At 45.5% G+C, this 19,419-nt stretch overlaps 1 protein-coding gene and 1 long non-coding RNA gene across 3 annotated transcripts; both read right to left on the reverse strand.

Annotated features, from left to right (window-relative positions):
• Positions 1–158: 158 nt before the first annotated feature.
• On the reverse strand, positions 159–19,147 carry UBA5 (ubiquitin like modifier activating enzyme 5). Of its 2 annotated transcripts, XM_038174293.2 has the most exons (12): positions 18,953–19,147; positions 18,387–18,432; positions 18,185–18,274; positions 16,910–17,019; positions 16,387–16,473; positions 6,926–7,010; positions 5,973–6,077; positions 5,758–5,885; positions 4,402–4,537; positions 3,614–3,689; positions 3,065–3,171; positions 159–2,461 (listed from the first exon to the last, which is right to left on the reverse strand). In XM_038174293.2, exons 1-12 carry the CDS (start codon positions 19,087–19,089, stop codon positions 2,378–2,380), a joined length of 1,191 nt encoding a protein of 396 aa, XP_038030221.1. In that variant the 5' UTR covers positions 19,090–19,147; the 3' UTR covers positions 159–2,377. The 2 variants fall into 2 exon arrangements, with proteins under 2 accessions (XP_038030221.1, XP_038030222.1); XM_038174294.2 differs by lacking the exon at positions 18,953–19,147 and having other exon boundaries at positions 18,190–18,274; positions 18,387–18,434.
• On the reverse strand, positions 11,901–13,605 carry LOC140001570 (uncharacterized). Its single transcript, XR_011806907.1, has 3 exons — positions 13,488–13,605; positions 12,816–13,370; positions 11,901–12,596 (listed from the first exon to the last, which is right to left on the reverse strand). It is a non-coding gene; the product is annotated as an uncharacterized lncRNA (long non-coding RNA).
• Positions 19,148–19,419: the final 272 nt, after the last annotated feature.

The raw sequence follows: 19,419 nt of genomic DNA on the forward strand, positions 1-19,419 counted from the left end.
TAATAGTAAGTACAATAGGACTGCAATTAATAATGGAGCGTCTTCTAGGCTGTGTGTTGGCCATAAGCTGATGTGGCTATGGTCATGGCACTCTAAGACCATTGTTCATGTATTTGTAGTTGACCTCACAGACTTCAAAAAAACAAGAGATGTGTAGATCTGGTATAAGCCAAATTTTGCAATTTATTTAATACTTGAACACCTCAAAGCAGAAAGTCTTCAATTTCAATAGCGTTTTAATCATACATATCATCTCAGTAACATTCATGATACACTGTAAAAAATCAGAGCTTTGTTTACAAGATTGCCAAAAAACAAAGCTGGAGAAAAACAGTGCAATATGCCTGATTTCTTAGTTCATAACAAAAGTCATAAATTGTCCATTAGATTTTATGGGTAGAACAGATTATAGTTGTAAATATCTTTTTAATTGGAAAAAGATTGTTAAAGCTGCTTTTTTTGTTGTTTGCTCTGATGTTATTTCTAAATACTTCTAACTATTGACACATACAGTCTTCTCACAGTATTTTCTACTTCAGATCTTTCTCATATATGCAAGTTGAATACCTGAAGTTAACATAAAAACCATTTTGTGTATTCTGTACATATGAAAATGTATTAATTTGGTCATGAAACTGTACATGAAGTAAAATGGTAAACAGTTGCTTCTTATAAAGCTGTCAATTAGTTGAGTCTAGTTTAACTAAGCTGATGTAGAAATGAGTCAACCATTTGGTTGCCTCAATCTTCAGCATCAAACATATGCCTCACTTTGACTGTTCCCAACAGAAAGGTAGTTTCTCACAAAGAAATGTAACGCTTAAATTGACACTTAGATCACACTAACGTAGACTTAGTGACACTGATTCAAGTATGTACCTTTTTAACGATCTCGTTTTGTTTCCCTTTCCTTGATACAATTCATTTTTTACATGTTTTCTCCAAAACTGAAATCAATCCACAAAACACCTTCCATTTTACAGAACAAGAAAAAAACCTTCACCAACTTCAAAGATGATTTTTGTTTAAATAATATAATCTAGCGCTAGCTATGGAGGAAATGCGTCTTGAAGCCTGTTACGGTTGCTTAGAAATCAGAAATAAATTTTTAAGTATTAATTCAAGCTACCCTAAGAAACAGAAGCACCTCCAAAATATTACCCTTTTTTATGTTGGTTGGATAAGGCTACTAACATGTATCAGCTAGTTCTGTGTTAGCTGCACCATGCTGTAAAAAGGTTTTTGAACAGCACAAATTATAAAGACTTGTATCACATTGCAGATGCTAAAACCTACATTCTAAATTACATCTAAACAGTGATGATGTTCTGGATCAGACACCCAGAACAGTTAAAATATTTGAAGTTGGTATTTCCAGGTCTGTAGGATACTGGCACTACATACTGTACATTTACAGGTCAGTTTAACACAGGATAATTTAAAAGTTAATACTACCATATTAACATTATTTACAAGACAAATACAGTAAATCAGCAACTCAACTTAGACATCTGCAACACTAAATGTTTAGAGCATCTAATTTCAGAAGCTTTCCTATGTAAACTCAGATTTAAATATACCCCCATATGGAGGTAGATCAAACTAATCTTTTAGAAACCAACAAAACCCCAGAAATTTTGATTTTCACAGAGAAAGTCTCTTGTGCATTCCAGTGTTACTTGGAATTCTTACCTATTTTGCCATGAAAAACATCTGCCAGCTGAAGTATATCTAGTCTACCAGCATGACCATCTACCAACAAGACTTAGGTTGCAATATACTGAAAGTATTATCACATACAGGCAGCTAACAATGAACAAGCAGTAGTAAGAAGTGACAAAACCAGGGAAATTTGTATAAGTTAAGGCTGATGAAAAGGCTGAAAAGGTCCATTTACTCACTAAACATACCCCCAGCACAATCCATGCAAAGGCTCTGTTAAAGTCCCGTGAACGACTAATACAAATGCATGGAAAAACAAACAGCAGTATGAGTGAGGCACTGTCAGCTGCTCTCGACCTACTCTATCCACTCCAGCCAGCAGATTTCATCTTTCACGTGTCCTAAACTATGTGTTTTTATAACCTGATTCTGCATATAACATGCTATGCATACTTTTATTAATTTATCCCTCTCTAAATTTGCATTGATTACCTGCACTCAGCAATGCTGAGAAACTAAAACTTACAGTAGCTTAAAGATGAGAATATACAACAGAACATAAACAAGGTTAGGTCTGTCTGCTTCCCACCTCTGTAACAGTTCCATTTAATCAGATATGTAAAGATAAGCTTCATTGGAGGAGAAAAAAAAAAAAAGTCCACTCAAGATTTGATGTCAATCCAAACTCCCAAATTTGTGGTTAGTATTTGTTTTGCTACAGGTTTCGCATTTTGGCCATGAGTTCTTCCAGGCTTTCTTCAGATTCAGCCACTGTTTCTTCAGCTACTGGATTCTCTTCCTAGTAGTAAGAGGAAAAAGAGGTCAGCAACAGAAGTAGCACACAAAATAACCTCCATATGTAAAGTAAGCTTTATTGCAGGTATGCCATGCTTCCTCAAAACCAAGCACTCAAATTATAGCACTCAACTGATTTACAGCAAACTGGTCTACAAATTGGAAACTCTATTCTGACTGGAAATTTGAATGTTCTGGAGAGATTCTGTGTTCCCCAGGTGTACTAACTACCCTTTGACTACACATACTTAAAAAAAGGTAAATATCTTGAAGTACTAGTTGTCAAAATATTAACTGAGAAATTTGTATTTCCTTGCCTTCCTGCTCCTCCTCCTTCCCCTCCCCCCCCCCAAATTCACTCCTGACACCTCAAAACCACACTGACACTAACATCTATGTTTGAAGTGATACATTTCACAGAAACACAGAACTGGACCACAGAAGACACCAGTTGGATGTGCTGAGGTTCAGTTTTACTGGCGTTAAAGTTTATTTTATTAATCTTTATTTTAAGGTTTGACGGATAACCACAGCAGCCAGTCTCATAAGTTTAATGTGTAAGACTTATTAATAAAAGTAGCGTGTTTGTAAATAATAAATATATTACCTTGTTTGGTATAGTATATGCTACAGTAATTCCCTCAGGAAGATCAGGTACCGGACCAGACGCAGCCTTCAGCTCATCTTCTGAAATTTCTGATACTAATTCGATCCCTTTGGAATTGAAAATTTTATTAGCAGAGTTCTTTAATAATCACCACGTTATAACAAGAAAAAAACTGCAGCAACTTTTTTGAAATAGAAATAAAATGTAAAGACCTTTGATTTCAACTACTTAATTCCCATTATCAATGCTACATTTTCCCTTTATGATATATAAAACACTTCCATACACCTAACTTACAGATAAGAGTAGCTAAATATTTTATTCAAACATTGTTAAATAGTTGAACCTAAAACTTGCTAATCATATTAAAACTAGATCAATTTGTTTTAGCATTACTGTCCAAAGCTGTGAAAAAAGTTAGCAGTAATTAAACAATGTAACTTCCAAAAATAGGATGTATGAGAGGTCTACAGTGTGTTAACCCAAAAGAAAGAATTTAAATGGTGTTCCCAATACCAAGCTTCAGTTAGTCTCCATCTGAGTACCTACCCCAGTCATTGTCTTCATGCACTATTTCTTCTTCCTGCTCAGTCACTTCTTGCTTTGGTTGTGCAGCTACCTTTTTCTGAAGGAAAAAAAAAAAAGACACATAGTATATGTAGCAGTCTGATTTTTAACAACAGGATGGATCAAACCAAAATATTAAAAAGTATAAATATTAGGTTTGAATGACATATGTAGTCACCATTTAGAAGTTTGTTAGGCATAAAAAGACAAAATGCCTGCAAATTAAAAAAGACCATTAACACTCAACAATATTGCTCAACCTTTCTGGCAGTCATATTATTACAGGGGAAAAACAAACAAACAAACAAAACGATATAACTGTATGCAAATTTTTATGTCTACCTTTTTAAATGTTAATAGAATCATCAAATAGTTCAGGTTGGAAAGCACCTTAAAGATCTACTTCCAACCCCTGGCCCAGGTGCAGGACCTTGCACTTGGCCTTGTTGAACCTCATGAGGCTCGCACAGGGCCACCTCTCAAGCCTGTCCAGGTCCCTCTGGATGGCAGCCCTTCCCTCCTGCATGTCAACCACACCACACAGCTTGATGTCATCAGCAAACTTGCTGAGGGTGCACTCAATCCACTGAACAAAGATGTTAGTTATCTTAAAGGAAACATCTTGAAGTACTATGTTTGTAAAAAGCATGCAATCATCTGCAGACAAGGCTGCTGAAAATTTGGAGCAATGCTGAAGGTCTTCTTTTACTACAGATCCGTAGCTTGCTTTGTTCTTAAGAGTGTAAGAAAGGAAAAAAAAATAATTTTACCTTATAAATTTCCTGCTGTTTCCTGCAATTTTGGTCACTGCATTGTGGGTTTGGCTTCATCGCCATAGTTGGAAAGAAATCCTGCATCGCATTGTAACCAAGATAATAACTCACAGTACCAAAATTTAAAAGATACCTAGAAACACAAATAGAGAAACCCGGTCCTTACACACAGGTACAAATGTAACAAAGAACTTTTAGAATACACTTACATACCTGTGACCAGCGGAGTTGTAAAAAATCACTATAGTTGTCTTAAAATAAGGCGTAGTCACCTGACAACAGTATAACTTCATCAACTTATGGTCCTCTTGTGTGTGTGTGACCCAGTGTCTCAGAAATAAATATGTCTAGAGCAGTATGTAAGCAGCTTTCTCCTGTGCCTTAATTCATTGCTTGCAACACTCAGGTGCCCTGTATTTCAGAGGCAGAATTTTTAACCGATCAGAACCTGTTTAATTGTCTTTACAGGGTCATATTTGCAATGAAAATAAAGATTTAAATTAAGCTGCAACGTTTGCATTCTTCATTACAGAAAAACATCTGCTGGGGTGCAATTTTATGTAATGCCTCTTGCTGCACAGCTGAAAAATGGAACTTCTTTGTTCATAGATATGAATTTTCTGAACAACTGATAAAAGCAAGCTAAGGCTTGTCTAAGTAAGATCTTATTCTCGAAGCATAAATATGATTAAAAGCTTAAATGATAATACCGCATACAGTTATTTTTGAAGTTTAAACAGGCAATTGAAGAAAACCCAAAAAAAGCTTATTATGCTGAACAAAGTTGGCAAGTTTTGCTAAAAAGATGCTGGGGAAAGATGGTGCATCATTTTGAAAACAAGTGTGAAGTCAAAAATTTTCTCTGCTGATACCTGCAGTTTTTAGTAGCTGTAGTCAAGTGACAGTACCTTTTAAATTCACCTCATTTCTAGGATATGAATATTGCATGATAAATTATTTCTTCTTCATCCATGTAAGAATGTCAAAGATTGTAGTTAGTTCTCTAACATTTTTGTTTACAGCTGCTCAACAATGTTAAATTGAAGCTTGTTTAAATACCAAAATAAGGAAAATAAATAAAAAAGTGTGTGTGTACACAGAGCAAGAAAAAATCGTAGGAAAACTCTAAAGACTTTTCCTTGCCCCTGAAGAGTTCTACTAAAAACAGCACTTACAAAAAATGATTCAAACACTATATGCATCAGCTGTGTCTGATGATACTAATACCTTTAGGAAATAAGCAAATAAGCCACAAGTACATTAAAAGAACCAGACCCGTCACTGTGAAAGGTTCCTTCAGGTTTCTCTCTCTTCTGGTGCTGTGCATTGCATAGGACCAACCCAGACACTTACTTGAGAACATTTTGTACGAGAATTCCTGCCACAACACCCATAGTTGTAGGAAGACTAGCTGCACAAACTCCTTCTCGTTTTAACGTTTTCTCATCAATATTTGCAGCAACTACAAGCGGAGGAGCACACTGAAAGGAAATCAAGAAATTCAGTTTAAACAAAACGTCCTGCTTTAAAAGAAAGACAAACCAGCAATTCAGCTGAGCTGCACATACCGCAAAACAAGCTGATTCACCAGGTATGATAAGCTGTATGTGTCCTGACACCGCATTTTCACTCACTCCAGATTCCATCCAGATTTGTCCAAGTTCATTGCAGGCCTTATAAACACAAAGATACACACATCAATCAGCACTGTAGAAGTATAACTAATAAAATAAGAAATAAATTGAGAATGATTAAACACATTGACCTTCTTGGCTTAAGACAGAAAGTCTACGATTGGAAAGAAGATGAAAAGGTAGAACAGAAATTGTTTATCAAGAGTGAAACGACAAATTAAATTTGTTTTCATGAAGCTAGGCCTTAGTAATTTCCTGGGGACCTGAGAGTTTTGAACAAATACAGGCATTAGAGATCTAGTTACCCACACTAGAGAACCTAATAGCAAAAACTACTTATAATGGCATGCTTTTAGAGGCCCAGATCCAGCCTATCTGTGTATGTTCAGTGCACACAATTGGCATATTAAGTTAGCTGAAGGATAACAGAAAACATGCATTTGGCATACACCCTGCATTGACTGCAGCTGTAAAGAAAAACAGTATGATTAGGTACACAGCCTTAAAACATTTTCAGTATACAAAAAGGTCATATAAATTATACAATTAGCTATACACAGTATTAAAAATTTTGTTCGATTTAACGTAGCAGGATTTGATAATGCTTTTGTGTAAGATGATTTAGAAATACAGAGAACTTAAAACACAATCGTTTTTCTAGCTACAAGATGCTGGTAACTTACACGACTACATTTATATTTACAAACATAAAACCTGTCTTACAAGGACTAGATAAAAGATTGAATTCTGTTTCCTTAAATCAAGGAAAAACTTTTTTTTAGAAGACTCTTGATAGGCTCCTGTCTTTTCTGTGGTCCCCACAATTCCTAACAATATTTAGAAGAGGAAAATTGATCTCCATAAGCTCCTATCTTAGATGGTCTTACCGTGTTAATTGCCATGCGAGCTTCAAAGTTGTCCACACAGCTTAGAACAAGATCGACAGGCTTCCCTTCCTCTAACGCACCGTTACTGCAATAGGTATCAGAAGTTTGCATGAAATTGCTGGCAGAACGTAACACTAACACAGCAATCAACATCTTTCTTTAAAGTACAGAAGCACATGGGAAGTATATTTAGAACACAGCATCATAGAAACACAAGGTTGCAAAGGACCTACAAAGATCATCTAGTCCAACCATCCTCCCATCACCAATACTACCCACTAAGCTACTAAATCATATCTTGTAGCACCTTGTCCAGGCATTTCTTGAACACCTTGAGGGATGGTGACTCCACCACCTCCCTGGGCAGGCTGTTCCAGTGCCTGACCACTCTTTGAGAGAATTTTTTTTCCCTGTTATCTAATCTAAATCTCCCCAGGCGCAACTTGTGGCCATTTCCTTGAGTCTTATCATTAGTTATCTGAGAGAAGAGGCTGACTCCCTCCTCACAACTTCCCTGCAGGTAGTTGTAGAGAGTAATGAGGTCTCCCCTGAGCCTCCTCTTCTCCAGACTAAACAACCCCAGTTCCCTCAGCTGCTCCTCACAGGACTTGTGCTCCAGGCCTTTCACCAGCTTCGTAGCCCTTCTCTGGACACGCTCCAGGACCTCAATGTCCTTCTGGTAGTGAGAGGCCCAAAGCTGAACACAGCACTCGACGTGCGGCCTCACCAGAGCAGAGTACAGGGACACGATCACCTCCCTGCTCCTGCTGGCTACACTATTCCTGATACAAGCCAGGATGCCGCTGACCTTCTTGGCCACCTGGGCACACTGCTGGATCGTGTTCAGCCAACCATCAATCAACACTCCCAGGTCCCTTTCCTATTCACAGTCTTCTAGCCACTCTGCCCCAATCCTGTAGCACTGCATGGGGTCATTGTGGCCAAAATGCTTGAGCCAGCCCTTGGCATAATTAAACCTCAACCCATTAGCTTCAGCCCAGCAATCCAGCCTCTCCAGATCTCTCTGAAAGGCCACCCTACCCTCAGGCAGATTGACACTACCTCCCAATTTGGTGTCATCTACAAACTTACTGAGGATACGCTCAATCCTCTCATCCAGGTCATCAATAAAGATATTAAACAAGAGAGGCCCCAGTACCGAGCCCTGGGGGACATCACTTGTAACGGGAGGCCAGCTGGACTTAACTCCATTAACCACTAGCCGCTGGGCACGTCCCTCCAGCCAGTTCTTTACCCAAGAAGAGTGTACCTGTCCAGGCCACAGGCAGCCAGTTTCCCCAGGAGAATACTGTGGGAGACCATGTCAAAGGCTTTGCTGAAGTCTAAGTAGACTACAACAGCCTTTCCCTCATCTACCAGTCTGGTCACACGATTACAGCAGATGAGGTTGGACAAGCACGACCTGCCTTTTGTGAACCCCAGATGGCTGGGCCTGATCCCCTGGATGCCACATGCATGCTGCGTGATCTCACCCAAGATGACTTTCTCCATCACTTTCCCTGGAACCGAGGTCAGGCTGACAAGCCTGTAGTTCCCTGGGTCCTCCTTACGACCCTTCTTGTAGATGGGAGTCACATGAGCAAGCTCCAATCCTCTGGGACCTGTCCAGACAACCAGGAACACTGCTAGATGGTGGAAAATGGCTTGGCAATCACCTCCACCAACTCCCTTAGCACCCTAGGGTGGAGCCTGTCTGGTCCCATGGACTTGTGACACTCCAGGTGGAGGAGCAGGTCTCTAAATGCATCCTGTATCGCAGGGCGTGATTCTCTACCTCAATCACAGGGGACATCCAGGTCAGGCAGTAAAGTACCCTGAAGATAACAGATCCAACTATTAAAGACAGGTGTAAAGAAGGTGTTGAGAACCTCAGCCTTATCCTCAGTGATCACATTCCCTGCTTCATCAAGTAAAGGATAAAAATTCTCTTTGGTTCTTCTCTTGCCGTTAATATATTTATAAAATGATTTCTTGTTCTTTTTTACTGCAGCGGACAATCTGAGTTCAAGCTGGGCTTTTGACTTTCTAATTTCCTCTCTGCATATCGTAGCAACTTCCTTGTAGTTGCCCCAAGTAGCCTGCCCAATCTTCCAGAGGACGTAGACTCTCTTCTGGAGTCTCAACAGAAGTTCCTGGTTCATCCACACTGGTCTTCTTTCTCTCTAGCTCACCTGACAGGACTCAGGAACAGCCTGCTCCTGAGCCTTTAAGATTTCTGTCCTGAGGAGCGTCCAGGTTTCCTGGACTCGTTTGCCCTTCGGGAATGACTCCCAAGGGAGCCCTGCAATAAGTTACCTGAATAGGTCAAAGTCTGCCCTCTGAAGTTCAATACAGCAGTTTAGCTAGTTACCCTTTGAACAAAACGCATGCAATCAAACCAGGATAAAATTAGCACCTTAGATCTACAGCAGAAATAGCTGTAAACTGAGGCTGGGATTTACATGCAAATACAAGGGCATTTTAGATTAATATAATGTTTATATAGTGTACACCCATAGTAAAAAATATTAGGAAATTTGCATCTTTGTAGAACAAATTTCTGTCTGCAACAGAAATTTAGTTATTTCAGAATTTATCTATGAGATTCCCTAAGACGTATTTTCTTTCTTCTTAATATAAAATTGTCCTGGATTTGTCTCGGAGAGGATTAATTTTCCTCATAAGAGCGGGTATGGAACTGGCTTCTTGATTTCGGAAGAGGGTGATGCTGACAACATACCGCTCTTTTAGTTGTCGCAGAGCACTGCTTACACAGAGCCAAGGCCGTTCCAGCTGCCCACACCGCCCTGCCAGCCAGGAGGCTGCGGGTGCACCAGGAGCTGGGAGGGGACGCAGCCAGGACAGCTGGCCCAAACTGGCCAGAGCCATGTCCCATACCCTATGGGGTCGTGCTGAAGACTGGGACTGAGCGGGTTGGCCAGAGTGTGGCTACTGCCGCGCGGGGTCTGTCTGGGCATCATCACTCAGTGGGCAGTGAGCAATTGCATTGTGCGTCACCGTGCATTCATCCTGGAGGAGAGAAGGCTCGGCGGGATCGTAGCAGTGTCTAGACATCCCCAAAGGGAGGATGCAAAGAAGACGGAGCCAGGCTCTTGTCAGCGGTGCCCAGCGGCCGGACAGCTCTAGGTGGCCCTGCTTCAGCAGGGGGTTGGAGCAGATGACCTCCAGAGGTCCCTTCCATCCCCAGCCCTTCTGGGAGCTTCCTTCTGGGTAAAAAACAGGGCCCTTTTATACCACTGACACAGAAGATGGCGTAGGATGCCACCATGTAACAAGTGAGGTACTGCTCAATTCTATCTTCCACCTGAGACAGCCAAGAGGTTGCGGTGCTCCTGGTTTTCTCTAAACAATCCTAGGTTTCTCATGCATATTCCCACTGTCCCTGGCCAATTTCCACCTTCCCAGGTGGAAAGTTGTTCCTCAGTTTCTTGATGCGTCCTCATCAATGGTGGAACGCAAAAAGCGGTGTCACTTTCCAAGACTCCTTTGGGAGAATTAGGAAGTAGGTATTCTTTATGAAGAACGCTGGGTATGTGGGGGATAATTCCACCCAACACGTACAGCTAAGCAAGACAAGGAGTACTTATTTATGGTATGGGGATATCCATATTTATACAGTTCACAAGAAAAGGCAGGATTTATGCTAATGGTTTCTCAGAACTAATTATCATATTGTCCCTCCTGCTGTTGCAGGTCAGGTAACCTCTGGTGGTTGCACTTCGGGGCTTTCTGATGAAGGCTCATCGTCTTCTTCATCTTGTACTTCTTTCTGTTTTGCGCATGCTCAGTCATTGTGGGGGTTTTACCGTGCTGGGCAGCTAAACCCCACAACCGCTCTCTCACTCCCCCTCCTTTAGATGAGGAGGGGGAGAAGTAAAGCAAAGAACAACTCATGGGTTGAGATAAGGATAATTTAATTAAAGGGAAATAATTATAATAATTAAATAAAGACTACCATGAACTAAACAATTTAACTAAGGGGAAATAAAAAGGGAAAGGGGAAAAGGGAGGGGAAAAGGGAGGGGAAAAGGGAAAATAAAAAGAAGGGAGGAAAACAAACAAACAAAATAAATGAAAGCTATATGGAAGTGCAGAGGAAAGAAATTACTCTCTACTTCCCACTCATGAGCGATGTTTGACCACGTCCTTGAAGCAGGGCCTCAACGCACGCAGCCAGTATTCGAGAGGAGGACCGACGTCTTCTCAACGAGTGCCCACCCCTCCCCTCTTCTTCCTGTTTCCACCTTTTATTGCTGAGTGTGACATCACATGGTATGGAATATCCCTTTGATTGGTTTAGGTCAGCTGCCCTAGTGATGTTTCTCTCCTCACTTTTTGCCCACCCCCTAGGAGGGTTAGAGAAAGGCCCAATGCTGTGCCACTGCTGCTTAGCAGTAGACACAACACTGGTGTGATAACACTGCTGTTCCAGCTACAAGTACAGAGTACGGCACTGTATGGGCTGCTGCCGGGAAAGTTAACATTCCGGCCAGACCCAGTACAGTCATTGTTTAACTGCTTCAGCACTTTCAGTCTTTGAAAAACTCAGCTAACTTAATTAAGTTCTACTTTGGGCACCATGTTCCTTCTTCAGCCTGGATTTTGTGCATAGAGCTGAATCTTCTTACCACGTGAGGCCGATACAACAACCGAGCAATTTAAACTTTTGGGCTGCTCCCGTTCCCAACACCTTTGCACTCCCATGTTGACTTCCCATCCCCCAAATGACTTCTCACCCCTAAGTCTCACTCACGGACCCGCCACCCACAGCCGCTCCCCATCAGGAGCAGACACCCCCAAACCAATTCATGGCGGGGACAGCAGGGGAGGGCTGTGTCCAGCCCCCTTCCCCCCCCTCAACCCCCCTCCTGCCGAGCGATGCGGGAAGAAGTGCAGGCAGAGGCTTTGCAGGGTGGAAGAGTGGTAATTTATTCTTCCTGGGGGAATCGTGGCTGCCACCCCCAGCCCATCCCCAGGCGAGGCCCGGCCGCCTGCTCAGGCGGGGGGCCCGTCCTGCCGGCCCGCGTGGTCCCCGCTTCCCGGCTCCTCCTGCCGCACCCTGTGCAGCCAGGATGTGTCCCCGACTTCGGCGTCCTGCGGGGAGCTTGGCAGTCTGCGCCCGACCTGCCCCGCGTGCCAGGAGAAGCTTCTCTCCAGTCTGCGCCCCGTGGAGGGGCTGCGCGCCCTGCGCCGGGGCGAGACGCTGCGGGAGCGGTAGTTGGAGGGGCTCCTCCCCCGCTGCCCCCTCTGCTGCTGCTGCTGCTGCTGCCGCCGCCCCAGCCGCTCATTCCGTTGGAACCTTCCACGGGGTCTTCGGGCCAGGCGCACCACTGCTACGATGGGCCCGCGGCACATCGGGCAGGTGTCCCTTCCCTCTGCCCAGAGGTGGATGCACTCCAGGCAAAAGGAGTGCCTGCAGGGGTCCACGCGAGCTGCGCTGGCAAGCGGGCCCAGGCAGATGGGGCACTCCTCGGGCTGCTCCTGCCGCCAGCTCATGGTTCCTGCAGCTGCCGCAAGGTGCAGATGGTCGTCCTGTGGGGGAGGCTGCCCTGCTGCCGGGCGCTCAGCAGCAGCCCAGGGTCTTCAGCACCTCGATGTCTCGCGGGTCGCTGGCAGGAACTTGATGCCTCACGTGCCACCAGGAGGACAACTGCAGAGAGAAGCAGGAAGAAAATGTTGTATCAGCAAGCAGACATTCGCTTTCTAGGTTCAACCAAGTTGTCTAGAGTGCTGTAGCAGTAACTGTTCTGTGTATGGATTGCAAACATGGCTGTTAGAGCAGCAAATATGCTTATGATCGGTTATACTTGGCAAGACTACGCTGAGGCCAGATGAGGTACATGGATGTCTGTGGATTGGAGAACATTACCGGAGGCCCTTGATGATGGCTTGCGTACAAAAAGATTGGCTTTGCGAATGCCTCTAGCACCAGCTCCGCCTGTCTATCTCCTTCCAGCCGTGGAGACTCGAGCTCTCGCCTACCACCAGCCGGACTGGCCGCAGGCGCCTGGCGCAGGGCATTTATAGGCAGCCCCCTTCTGTGAGGCCAGAGGTGACATCAGCAGGGTCTGGGGTGTCCCTGAGGGCAGCACTGACAGAGGTCACCTGAACGTTGTGAGACTTGAGATGGCTGCTCCACGCTGACAGGTGCCAAGCGGAGAGCGGTATCAGGCTAATTAAGAAAAGCCATCTCGGAAGAGGTAGAATCCAGGACTGGGCCAAGGAGAGGGCACTGAGGTACCAAGAATAAAGTGTCACTTGAAATACCTGAGACTCCCATCAAGTCAGTGCTGCCATCAGGGGTACCCCGAAACCTTTGTGATGTCCCCTCTGGCCTCACAGAAGGGGGCTGCCTATAAATGCCCTGCGCGGGGCGCCTGCGGCCAGTCCGGCTGGTGGTAGGCGAGAGCTCGAGTCTCCACGGCTGGAAGGAGAGAGAGAGGCGGAGCTAGTGCTATAGGCATACGCGAAGCCATTGTTGTTGCACGCGAGCCATCAAGGGCCTTCGGTAATGCTCTCACACCTACAGACATCCATGTACCTCATCTGGCCTAAGCCTAGTCTGTGTTTGCAATCCATGCACAGACTGCTGACAGCTACAGCACTCTAGACAACGTGGTAGAACCTAGAAAGCGAATGTCTGCTTGCTGATACAACATTTTCTTCCTGCTTCTCTCTGCAGTAGTCCTCCTGGTGGCACGTGAGGCGTCAAGTTCCTGCCGGTGATCCGCGAGACATCGAGGTGCTGAAGACCCTGGGCTGCTGCTGAGCGCCCGGCAGCAGGGCAGCCTCCCCCACAGGACGACCATCTGCACCTTGCGGCAGCTGCAGGAACCATGAGCTGGCGGCAGGAGCAGCCCGAGGAGTGCCCCATCTGCCTGGGCCCGCTTGCCAGCGCAGCTCGTGTGGACCCCTGCAGGCACTCCTTTTGCCTGGAGTGCATCCACCTCTGGGCAGAGGGAAGGGACACCTGCCCGATGTGCCGCGGGCCCATCGTAGCAGTGGTGCGCCTGGCCCGAAGACCCCGCGGAAGGTTCCAGCGGAATGAGCGGCTGGGGCGGCGGCAGCAGCAGCAGCAGCAGAGGGGGCAGCGGGGGAGGAGCCCCTCCAACTACCGCTCCCGCAGCGTCTCGCCCCGGCGCAGGGCGCGCAGCCCCTCCACGGGGCGCAGACTGGAGAGAAGCTTCTCCTGGCACGCGGGGCAGGTCGGGCGCAGACTGCCAAGCTCCCCGCAGGACGCCGAAGTCGGGGACACATCCTGGCTGCACAGGGTGCGGCAGGAGGAGCCGGGAAGCGGGGACCACGCGGGCCGGCAGGACGGGCCCCCCGCCTGAGCAGGCGGCCGGGCCTCACCTGGGGATGGGCTGGGGGTGGCAGCCACGATTCCCCCAGGAAGAATAAATTACCACTCTTCCACCCTGCAAAGCCTCTGCCTGCACTTCTTCCCGCATCGCTCAGCAGGAGGGGGGTTGAGAGGGGGGAAGGGGGCTGGACACAGCCCTCCCCTGCTGTCCCCGCCATGAATCGGTTTGGGGGTGTCTGCTCCTGATGGGGAATGGCTGTGGGTGGCGGGTCCGTGAGTGAGACTTAGGGGTGAGAAGTCATTTGGGGGATGGGAAGTCAACATGGGAGTGCAAAGGTGTTGGGAACGGGAGCAGACGCATGGTGACGTAGCCCAACTGCAAAAAAGGCTGACAGCCCAAGTCTCCTAAAAGCCTGGCAGCAGAGAATGCCTGCCAGCTGCGGAAGCGGGCCTGGCAACCTGCAGCATCCCTGGAAGGTGCTGCTGGCCTCCTGCAAGTGCAGCCTAAGGGTACCTGAGGACCAGAGACTGTCTCCAGGTGCCACCACCAAGGGCAAAAGCAGGGAACTACAAGAGCAATGGGCTGTCTGAGAAGGAGGAACGGCTCTGGGAAAGGCGCCGTTCCCAGAGACTAGGAAGCATCGGTGTCTATCACTCGTCTCAGGTGAAACACAGAAATAAGCAGCAGCTTTTGGCTGCTCTAAGGAGGTGGTGTCCTCTGCTCTCTTCTGTCTCTCTTAATAGAAAAAGGACTCCTTCTTGACCCTAAATGGAGCGCCTCTCCCCCTCAGAACTTCTTGTGCTGCACAAATTGTTCTTGCCTACATGACATCCTTAATCCAGTGAACCTGTGCTGGGGATGCCCGGCTGACTCCAATCTCTGTGATGGGAGTCTCATGTCTTTGCAGTGACACTTTGTTCTTGATTTCTTGGGGCCCACTCCTGGGTTCGGTCTGTTCCTAGATGGCTTTTCTTAATTAGCCCGACACCTCTCTCCACACTTGCCTTGAATCACAGAATATTGCCTAGTGGGTGGTTGTGGCCATGTGTAATAACGAGAACTTTTCAGCAAAGAAAGCCTCCGTGCCCTTGGGTATCACAGCATCCTACCAACTCCCACTTGCCAACTCTCCGCATTCACAGGCCAGGAGCATCCCTGCAGGGCTCAGCCCGTCGGAAGGTCACGGCATGAACTTCGTTGTTGTCAGAAGTGGCATTCCGTAAAACGTGCACTCCAGGCTGCTTTTGAGGAGATGGTAGAAGAACACTGGGAGGTGCACGAGGCTGTCCTGCTTTCAGCTGGGACAGAGTTCATTGTCTTCCCAGCAGCTGCTACGGTGCTGGCTTCTTGATTTCGGACAAGAGTGATGCTGACAACACACCGCTCTTTTAGTTGTCGCAGAGCGCTGCTTACACAGAGCCAAGGCCGTTCCAGCTGCCCACATCACCCTGCCAGCCAGGCGGCTGCGGGTGCACCAGGAGCTGGGAGGGGACGCAGCCAGGACAGCTGGCCCAAACTGGCCAGAGCCATGTCCCATACCCTATGGGGTCGTGTTCAGCAATTAACATGGGCTGGCTGGCCAGGGTGGGGGGGAGGAAGAACTGCTTGGGGACAGAGTGGGCATTGGTCAGCGGGTGATGAGGAGCATCACTTGCTTTGTACACATTAATATTATTTCTCTTCCTGTCCTACTAAACTGTCTTTATCTCAACCCACAAGCTTTTACTTTTTCCCCCACCTCTGATTGTCTCCCCCATCCCACTGGGGGCAGAGGAGGGGTGTGGACTAAGCAAACAGCCGTTTGGTGCTGAGCTGCCAGCTGGGTTAATCCACAGCAAAAGCATAAGTGAAAATATCCCAGAGCAGTCAAAGTATGACCTGATCTGTTCTCTGCTATGGGAAAAGCCAGCTTTGGTTAGAGGTCCAAAGAGGTATTAATACAAAATAGAGCTATGGAACATTAAAAATAAATGCCATCTGGAGAAAAGGTCTAGGCAGAAGCGTCTGCATACATATGTATTTCCCACTGGTTTTCAGTTAGCAGTTATTAAATAAGAAAAATAAATAAAAATGTGATGCTGTATTTAGAACTACGTATCAGAAGTTAGCCATTTGCTTTTGTTGAAAAATTATTACCTTATTCTATCCATGAAATGTTCAAAGTTGTCCAGTGTTGTGATGTTGTAGTTATGTACTTCAAACTGAACATCAGGATTAATATTTCTAATAGAGGAAACAAAATGAGTCAATGTCAATAAAGACAATAATTTGCATTTCACTCCCTAACTTCACGAGTGCTGCTACAGTCTTAAGCTTCCAGTCCAAGAGCACAAATGCACTCAGATTTGTCAGAAGTTCACAATTTGATGATGAGAAAAAAGAAAACTAAAGCAACCAAACAACAACCCCACCCTCCAAGATCCTGAAGCAGTATAGTTTGTATCAAACTTCTCAGTAAAATTAGCTATGTGAAAGTAGATTCACGTTAAGGCTCTGGGCAGGATAAAAATGTCCTTAAAGTATCAGCTATTCCCACAGCCATTTTATACTCAAACGTCTAAATTAGAGCTTGCTACCTTGCAAGTGATTAAGAGTTTAACATTTTTCTGTAGCAGCATCCCAGATAAATGCACTGCGTACCCATTTCTGTAAGTCATACCTCAAGGTATCCTCTGCTGCTTGCACTTTACTTAATCCAGCTTGATGAGGTTGGAAGAAGAGTCTGTTCATGTTTGCCAGTTCCACTTTGTCATAATCAAACAGAAGAAGCTACAATAAAAATTGCATTAACATGTGAATCTCCAAATACTTGGCAAACAGAGCACTATAGCAAACCATTTTAAACAGAAAGTTATAAAAACAACAACAACACACACTCAAATAAATGACACCCTCCATTTCAACTCATTTCATATGTAAAAGTTACCAATACTGTAAGCATGAAAGACTGAATTCTAGCTGCCAGTCACCAGGAAATGATTTATGAAGTCACGAAAACTGCTGTTGTTTGTTTTTTAAAAAGCAGCAATTTGAACTTGCTCATTTGATCTAAACTAAAAATATTCAGCAGACTATCAACACGGACATTAACACCTCTCTCACATTCCTACTTGCCATTATGACATTAGCAAAAATGTGTCGTTTTTTTCACTTGTTCTTCAAAAGCAATTAACTTAAAATACCTACGGATTACACAGGTATGTTGATTCTTATAAATTCTGATTCAATAGCCCAACATCCTAAGTAAAAGATGCTGATCTACAGGAAATTCTCTTTCAGAGGAAGGGAGAACAAACTTTGCAATACAAAAATTGCATCACCTGTGTATTAAGAAACTTCTTAAGTTCCAAGAGTAAATGGTGAGGTTCAGCCTGGAAATGCAAACATCTAAACCATTCCCCAAATTCCTCCTTTTAAAGGAAAGCCTGTTGACTCAGTAGGTTCTTGTTATCTATACACACATTATTATTAAGTCTGCTAAATTTTTACTTCTGTCACATCATGAACTGATTTTTGTGGTAAAAATGTCTGACATCTACTGCAGCACAATTTCTTGAATATCAACTTGTTCTCATAATGTAGGATTTAATCTTCTACGTGAGCTACCTCCTCCTTTTTCCTCATTTTATCTTCCTGTTGCAGTAATCCAGTATGGTTATTAGATAGATGGATTCATATCTGAGCACAGAGAAGACAAGCATCTGAACAAGAACAGTCCACATGATAGAAGATCAAGTCCCAAATAAATCAATTTTGCTAACATAAGAACAATGCAGACTCTTCATTTGCAATTTTACTCAAGTGCTTTTCCTGAGTGTTTTCTTCACAGTACATTTATTCGGGCAAAATCAACTGAGGAAAACTGAATCAAACTCTTTATAAAGAAGACTAGTCCATCTGCTATAATGAGGTAGAAGAAGAAAACTTATATTACCTTACCAATGCCACACCTTGTCAACATTTCAGCAGTCACGCTGCCAACTCCGCCAACACCTACTACCGCAACTGTAAAGGTACGGATTTTCTGCGGAAAGAAATAAGGTACGGATCAGCACGTCAAAGGCGATCCTCACAGGTCCAGGGTGGGTGGGGAGAGGAGAAAATATGGGGCTGTTTTAATGCAGATACACACCTACCTCATAATCTTGGACAATTCCCATTCTTTTCAGTGCCATCAAGCGACTACAAAGAAAAACAGCAATGTTATGCAGAAGATGCTCTTTCTAATAACAATTTTGCTCTTTGGACATCTAAAAGTTGTTGCTTAAAAAACAAAACAAAACAGCTGGCAATGCAGCAAACTCAAGCCTGCTGTTTTCACTGCAGTAGCGATTGCCAGCTGGATAGGGTCTGAATGAGGGAGTAGAAGCTTTCCTATTAGGAAAAGGAATTAAGTGCTGACCCTGAAGAAAATTACATGCTTATTCTGTCAGTATGAGTAAGATTAATAAGTCAGAGTGAGTATGTAACTATATCAGGAAACGAATCTCACATTTAAAAGAGGAAAGCCTCCACTTTAACGAACCATATGTCAACAGATCAGTGAAAATTTCTTTCTGAAAAACTTTTTTTTTCTGTTTTTTTCCTGAAACCAGCCCCCCAGAACCGCTCAGGCTGCCACAGCCCTCCAGGCCCACCCCACATCCACCCCCCCCACCCCCTCAGCACCCCCCTAGGGCCCCCCTCACCCCCGGGGCCGCACCTGTAGGGGTTGGAATCCGTCACCTCGGCGCTCATGGCCTCGATGCGTGGCCTGGGCGCCCCCCGGCCGCCCCTCTCCCGGGCCAGCTCCTCCTCCAGCTCCCGCAGCCGCTGCTGCAGCCGCCTCAGCTCCGCCATCCCCGCGCCACGTCGGGCCCCTCAGCGCTTCCGCCGGTGCCCCCCCGGCTGCCTGCCCCCCCCGCCTCCCGCCGCCTCAGCGAGCGTTCCCACCGCGCCGGGGCAGCCCGCGGCGGACAGCGGGCAGAGGGAGGGCTCTGCTGGAGCCCCGGGGCACGGAGCGGTGTGGGGGGAAAGGAAAAACGCCATGGGAGGCGCTGCCGGTAGCAGAAGGACCGAGGGAGGGGGAGGCCGGAACGCGGAGTCGCGGCGGGGGGAAGGGTTTCCCTGACGGACTCGACAGGCAGAGGTTGCCGCGGCAACGCCGGGCGGGGCCGCTCCGTGATTTGC

This window comes from Anas platyrhynchos, chromosome 2, assembly GCF_047663525.1.
Source record: "Anas platyrhynchos isolate ZD024472 breed Pekin duck chromosome 2, IASCAAS_PekinDuck_T2T, whole genome shotgun sequence".
In the NCBI taxonomy this organism is placed as follows: Eukaryota; Metazoa; Chordata; class Aves; order Anseriformes; family Anatidae; genus Anas; species Anas platyrhynchos.

What these genes read in the sequence shown, in the direction of transcription:
- UBA5 (XM_038174293.2), bottom strand. Translation starts at nt 19,089, where the DNA reads ATGGCGGAGCTGAGGCGGCTGCAGCAGCGGCTGCGGGAGCTGGAGGAG. An exon ending in CATTTCATGGATAGAATAAG is followed by an intron (nt 7,011 to 16,386) that starts GTAATAATTTTT and finishes TACCTATTGCAG; the next exon opens with TAACGGTGCGTTAGAGGAAG. An exon ending in CATATACTATACCAAACAAG is followed by an intron (nt 2,462 to 3,064) that starts GTAATATATTTA and finishes TCTTACTACTAG; the next exon opens with GAAGAGAATCCAGTAGCTGA.